This window comes from Primulina tabacum, chromosome 11, assembly GCF_025594145.1.
Source record: "Primulina tabacum isolate GXHZ01 chromosome 11, ASM2559414v2, whole genome shotgun sequence".
Classification (NCBI taxonomy): domain Eukaryota; kingdom Viridiplantae; phylum Streptophyta; class Magnoliopsida; order Lamiales; family Gesneriaceae; genus Primulina; species Primulina tabacum.
The window spans coordinates 8,313,969-8,321,022 of record NC_134560.1 but is presented as its reverse complement, the minus strand read 5'-3'; the positions used below and the strand labels follow the sequence as shown (position 1 = coordinate 8,321,022).

The following is a 7,054-nucleotide window of genomic DNA, read 5'->3' as shown; positions in this document are numbered from 1 at the left end:
TTTGCACGGAAGAGCTTCGAAGAAAAATTTTGCAAGAGCTTCGCTGCAGTTTTAAATTTGCAAGTGATTTTTGAAAAATAGGTGAGTTACTATATATAAGCGGTGGGGAGAGATCTCGGCCATTGATCCAGACGCACGTGGACGATCAGGATGGATCTAGAAAATGGTGCAAGCAAATGAAAGGACGTGTACGGATATCGAGGAGACAGACTCATTATTGCCTCGGAATATGAAACGATTTTTTGGCGGTATAAATGCTAAAGCATGTGTCATAATAACACCCCTTGGATTACTCGAGAATACTAAACGACACTACACTCAAAGCCCGGGAGATATGAGGCCCCGGCATCTTATTCAAAGACCGGGAGATTTGAGGCCCTGGCACCATTTATTAAGCCCGAGAGATATGAGGCCCCGGCGTCTTATGCAAAACCCGGGTTGTAGCAGACCCCGGTGTCCCATTTCATCTATGGGATATTTAAAGCCCCGATGCTTTACTCACTCTGAATTATGTTTCAACAAAAGTACAAGTGTGACTGATCGGGACAACGAGTCAAGCTCTTGCCCGACTATTTTAAGGATGGGTGGTGATACCCCATAAGGATCCGGGTCATTGATGAACCGGGTAATATCCTCTAGAACCCAAGCACTACGTCTCTTCCCGGGAGTTCAACTAAAAGCCCGGGCTCTCACGTAGCCACCCGGGTACTCTGCTAACCGGGCACTTCTCCTCTTCCAGGGCAGTCATCATAGCCCGGGCTCTCACACAAGTACCCGGGTAACTTACTACCCGGGCCACCTCGAGAATTACACCACACTCGAGTATGATTGATACATGCCGTCGAATCTGTCAGAACTACTTGGATTTGGAGTGTCCTAGAAGTCATCAGAAGCTAGTATGGGCAACCGACTTATCATACTTAGTAGGTGGCGCGAGAATCGAGGTACCTACCCCAATTTCTACTATATATAGCAGGTATTAATGACATTTAAGGATTCTGAAATCTTTAAACTCTAAAGCACTTACATATTTTCTCTCAAATATTGCTTGTGTTCATCTGAAAACTTGCTGACTTTAGCATCGGAGTTGCCACGTCGGACACCCCTCCGGCGCCCATTCACGAGTTCTTTTTATTGTTTGCAGGTGCTATCACAGCTATTATCTTCACTCAAAATTCCCACACACTATAAATTGTTGATTTGATCCGTTGGAGCTCCTAACAGGGGCTCACCCATTTCAGCCGAGATCACATAAGATATATTAAGAGTTTTTATTATTACAAGCGTGTTTTTGTCGAGAAATTTCATTTACAGAATTTTACATCCACAGAAGTATAGTTTAATAAAATATTTGGATAAATCAAGTGTTATCTGCAGGAGGACATATTAAGCTTAAAATATAAATTTTTGTATTAATTTTTTTTTAAAAAAAATGTACGAACTTGGAACTGCAGTCTTTTCCAGCTTTGATTGTTCGTTCATCGCTAGTTAACAACCACAGTAATTGTTCAAAGCTTCCCTAACTGTAAATGTTCTATTAATGGAAATGTATTTCTCGGACACTGGTCAAGGGAAACTATTATTTCTATATATATTGTGCTTATTTTTATATTATTATTATCATTGTCTATATATATACTTGTGTGTATTTATATATTATTATACGGCCAAGTTGTCCGATTACCCAGTTTCGGATAACACAGAGTTCTCCTTCGTGACTGTATTTGGTGGTATCTTTACTTCTACTTTGAGAAGTACTTTTACAGTCGTGAGTAAGCTTTATCTCAACTTTAAATTTGACAAGATATTTATTTCCTTTTTCGCCCCCCTGATTAAAATGGTTTGTTTTCCAGCAATCTGTGCTTATTTTTGGCCATCAAGTGAGGAGGCGTCGATCAAGATTTTGAAAGGTGGAATCTTGAGGGATTTGAGCTCAGATTTTACACCTTATTGGGATTGAGTTTCAGTTGGCACAATTGGATTTTTGGGATTTTTAATTTGGAGGGCTTCAATTTGTTTTGGGCTTCACTGTTTCTTGATTTCTTCTTACAGCTTGAGCTTTGTTTCTTGGCATCTGCGGGTTCATATAAAGTGGTCAGTCTTTCTGATTCGAATTATTTATTGCATGATTCTGTGTTTAGTAACTTTGGTGAATATTTATTGTTATCTGCTTTTTGAATTACGTTCTGTTTTAGCTTTTTAGAATATTTTTTGTCTTTTGAATTGATGGATTTTATATTAATTTCACGAGCGTATGGTAGGTTAGTGTCTGATAAGCATGCGTAACCAGTATTACACAGTAAATTCAAGATACCAGGCTTGAAGTTTGAATACATATTTTCAGTTGAAAATGGATTCCTTCTCCGGGCATATATTTCCTGTAGTTTGGTCTTGAATTTCTATTTTAACGTTAATGACGAGCTCTGATTTTAATGGATTTGGGTAAAAAGACTGTTGTGTCGTAGTTTGAACTGTGTAGTGAAGACTGGACGGAACCGGAAATTCGAAACAGGGGGCAACATGCGACAAGGGAATGGGTGGTGATTTTATAGATTTTTGGAACGAAACTCATAATTCTGGAAAAATTATAGATAAAATTTCCAAATAAATTTTTTTCAAGGGGTTAGCTCCTTTTGGATCCGCCCTTGTGGTGAAAGAGGCTCTAACTGGTAATCCTAGAAAAAGAAAGCTTCAGCGATTGGCCCTCTGTAGTGGTGTAGTAATAACAATATGATAGCCTGTTCTTGATCCTCGATTATCGTCTTATTGTAGAGGAATTTTATATCTTGTCCTTATGGATTACTAGAATTCCATTAATCATCTGTTATTTGATGGAGGCTTTTGGAAAATGCAACCTTTCTGGTCTTTCTTAGAAGGTATTTCTAGAAAACTCTATTGGGGATCTAATATAAATGGCGCTTGAAACATAGTCCTATTACCCTGCTGCTGTTTTTCACGCAAAATGTTAATCCAAATGGTGGGTTTTTTGCACCAAAGAAACAATTTGATTAGTCTTTCTCACGATTTTTTCGCACTTTTATCAGATTTAAGATAGAATGTCATCTTCAAAACGTGGCCAATCTTCAACAAGTTCTGCACGACCAAGGCATGGTGCAAGGATAATTGCACAGACATCTATAGATGCAAAGCTTCAAGCAAACTTTGAGGAATCTGGCAGTTCATTTGACTACTCGAGGTCGGTACGTGTTAGAACTTCTTCCTCCGAAGAGAAAACGCCCAAGTCTGACAAAGTTACTGCCGCTTATCTCCATCAAATACAGAAAGGTAAACGGATCCAGCCCTTTGGATGTCTATTGGCCTTGGATGAGAAAACGTTCCGAGTGATTGCCTATAGTGAGAATGCTTCTGAAATGCTTACAACGGGCAGCCATGCTGTTCCAAGTGTCGGTGATCACCCGGTTCTTGAAATGGGAATTGATATCAAAACAATTTTTACGGGTCCTAGTGCTTCGGCCTTGCAGAAGGCATTAGGATTTGGAGAGGTTTCTTTGTTAAACCCAGTCTTGGTTCATTGCAAAACTTCGGGAAAGCCTTTTTATGCCATAATCCATAGAGTTACGGGTAGTTTAGTCATCGACTTTGAGCCTGTGAAGCCTCAAGACGTTCCTATGACTGCCGCTGGAGCTTTACAATCGTATAAGCTTGCAGCCAAAGCTATCACTCGATTGCAGTCCTTACCGAGTGGGAGCTTGGAAAGGTTATGCGATACCATGGCTCAAGAAATATTTGAACTCACTGGTTATGACAGGGTAATGATATATAAGTTTCATGATGATGATCATGGAGAAGTGATCACCGAGGTAAAAAAACCGGGGCTTGAACCATACCTCGGCTTGCATTACCCGGCAACTGATATCCCGCAAGCTGCCCGTTTCTTGTTCATGAAGAACAAGGTAAGAATGATCTGTGATTGTCGAGCAAATCATGTAAACGTGATTCAAGATGATAAACTGTCGTTTGATCTTACTTTGTGCGGCTCGACCCTTCGAACCCCTCATGGTTGCCATGCACAGTACATGGAAAACATGAATTCAATCGCATCCCTAGTGATGTCAATTGTAGTAAATGAGGGAGATGAAGAGGGCCCAGATTCTTCTTTGCCGCAAAAGAGAAAAAGGCTTTGGGGATTAGTGGTTTGCCATAACACTACTCCAAGATTTGTTCCTTTCCCTCTCCGATATGCATGTGAATTTCTTGCTCAGGTGTTTGCTATACATGTTAACAAGGAATTAGAATTGGAAAATCAAATGGTAGAAAAGAATATTTTGCGGACTCAGACGCTATTGTGTGACATGCTGCTGCGAGATGCGCCCTTAGGTATTGTATCCCAAAGTCCTAATGTAATGGATCTTGTGAAATGTGATGGGGCCGTGTTACTGTACAAGGATAAAAACTATAGATTAGGATCGACTCCAACTGACTTTCAACTTCGAGATATAGTTTCTTGGCTAGAAGAATACCACAGGGACTCAACAGGTTTGAGCACCGATAGTTTGTATGATGCTGGTTTCCCTAGAGCTCTAGCTCTTGGAAACGCTGTCTGTGGAATGGCAGCTGTAAAGTTGAATGACAAGGACTGGCTTTTCTGGTTCAGAGCGCACACTGCTGCCGAAATTCGGTGGGGTGGAGCTAAGCACGAACCTGGTGACAGAGACGATGGGTCAAAGTTGCATCCTAGGTCATCATTTAATGCGTTCTTGGAAGTTGTGAAGATGCGGAGTTCACCTTGGAAAGACTATGAGATGGATGCAATCCACTCGTTGCAGCTAATTATAAGAAATTCGTGTAAAGATTCAGTGGCAATGGATACAGACTCGAAGGCAATTCATACAAGGCTTACAGACCTGAGAATCGATGGAATACAGGAGCTTGAAGCAGTGACTTCTGAGATGGTACGCCTAATTGAAACTGCCTCCGTTCCTATCTTAGCAGTTAATGTAGATGGGCAGGTTACTGGCTGGAATACGAAAATTGCCGATTTAACTCATCTTCCTGTCAATAAAGCAATTGGTCGGCATTTGCTTGAACTTGTTGAAGAAGGTTCTGCAGATACAGTGAATAAGATGTTGGAATTGGCACTTCAAGGTATGAATTCAAGAAACTGATACATGATTCTTTCCATATGATAATGTAAATACCCGAATAAATCGTAATAAATGCCTGCTTTGTCATACTTTTTATCCATCTTTCCCTGATATGGGCCCTTTCATGTGTGTATGAACTGGTAAAATTTAAACCTTTTTCCTTTTCTACCAGGAAGAGAAGAACGTAATGTGCAATTTGAGATCAAGTCATACGGGTCAAATAGCGAATCCTATCCAATCACCTTAGTTGTCAATGCTTGCTCGAGCAGGGATGTCCGGGAGAATGTCGTGGGAGTGTGTTTTATTGCTCATGATATAACCGCACAGAAGAATATAACAGATAAGTTTACAAGAATAGAGGGAGATTATAGATCCATCGTGCAAAACCCGAATCCATTGATCCCGCCAATATTTGGTACTGACGAATTCGGGTGGTGTTCGGAATGGAATCCCGCAATGGTAAAAGTATCGGGATGGTCTAGAGATGATGTGATCAATAAAATGCTCATGGGAGAGGTCTTCGGGGCAAACAACGCTTGTTGCCGTGTCAAGAATCAAGAAACCTATGTAAATCTCGGTATTGTACTCAACAGTGCTGTGAGTGGTCAAGACATTGAAAAATTACCGTTTGGTTTTTTCTCCAGGAGTGGAAAGTACGTGGAATGCCTAATATGTGTGAGCAAAAAGTTGGATCTAGAGGGTGCCATTACCGGAGTGTTTTGCTTCCTGCAGCTTGCAAGTCAAGAGCTTCAACAAGCGCTTCATGTTCAACGGTTATCAGAGCAAACTGCATTTAAGAGATCGAGAGTCTTGGCTTATATTCGAAGAGAGGCGAAGAATCCTCTGTCTGGGATCATATTTTCACGGAAGTTGTTGGAAGGAACCGAACTAGATGAGGAGCAGAGAAAGATTTTGCAGACAAGTGTTTTCTGTCAAAGTCAGCTTGACAAAGTTCTTGACGACACAGATCTTGATCAGATTATCGGAGGGTAAATTGAAAAACATTATTTAATCTTCATATGCATCATATGTAATGTTTTTCTTGGGAGATTTCTTGTTCCATAGACGCATACTTCATTTAACAGAATTTTATTCCATCACTTGTTAGGTACTTGGATCTTGAAATGGTGGAGTTTAAGCTACATGAGGTCTTGATCGCTTCCATAAGTCAAGTCATGCTGAAGAGCCACGAAAAGGAAATTACAATAGTCGATAATTTGACTCCAAATATCTCGAATGAAACACTATTCGGGGACAGTATAAGGCTTCAACAAATCTTGACTTCTTTTTTGCTGACATCTGTTACTTTCACACCGAGCCATGGCCAGCTTGGTGTTGCCGCCACTTTGTCAAAAGATTCTATCGGAGAATCTGTACAGCTCGGCCATTTGGAATTCAGGTATACGCTCACAACTATAATCTGATATAATGAAAGTTAAAATTTTCTTTCTCAGACTCATTATGATGATTTGCCTTTGCCTCATTGAATGGTAAGACTACATATTGGGACTGATTTTGTGATGTAGGATAAGACACAGCGGTGAAGGAGTGCCTCAAGAATTATTGAACCAAATGTTCGGTGACGAAGCAGATGCATCTGAAGATGGGATTAGCCTTTTTATCAGTAGAAAACTGTTGAAGCTTATGAATGGGGATGTTCAGTATCTTAGGGAGGCTGGGCGAGCCACTTTCATCGTCTCTGTTGAGCTTGCAATCTCGAATAGACCTCGCTCCTGACGAAAGTTAGTTGTTCTTTGACGTTTTAAAGTGAACTGTAATCACGCTGTTCTTTTAACTTTTATTCAAATCCATGTTGTAAATATGTAACCTACGTTTGAAGCCACCCACACTTGTTTTTGAAAGTAGATGAGAAGTGCTGGTTTTTTTTTCCTGCTGTTCTTCTAACAGTGTAGATATTGAATTTCACAAGGTGAAACCACGTAACTTTA

General features: G+C 40.4%; 1 protein-coding gene across 3 annotated transcripts; it reads left to right on the top strand.

The window, feature by feature from the left end:
* Window positions 1–1,632: 1,632 nt before the first annotated feature.
* Window positions 1,633–7,054, top strand: LOC142519303 (phytochrome A-like). Of its 3 annotated transcripts, none has more exons than XM_075622271.1 (7): window positions 1,633–1,768; window positions 1,854–1,910; window positions 2,053–2,094; window positions 3,045–5,106; window positions 5,278–6,094; window positions 6,214–6,504; window positions 6,632–7,054. In XM_075622271.1, exons 4-7 carry the CDS (start codon window positions 3,057–3,059, stop codon window positions 6,840–6,842), a joined length of 3,369 nt encoding a protein of 1,122 aa, XP_075478386.1. In that variant the 5' UTR covers window positions 1,633–1,768; window positions 1,854–1,910; window positions 2,053–2,094; window positions 3,045–3,056; the 3' UTR covers window positions 6,843–7,054. The 3 variants fall into 3 exon arrangements, with proteins under 3 accessions (XP_075478386.1, XP_075478385.1, XP_075478388.1); XM_075622273.1 differs by having other exon boundaries at window positions 1,677–1,772; XM_075622270.1 differs by having other exon boundaries at window positions 1,634–1,768; window positions 1,854–2,094.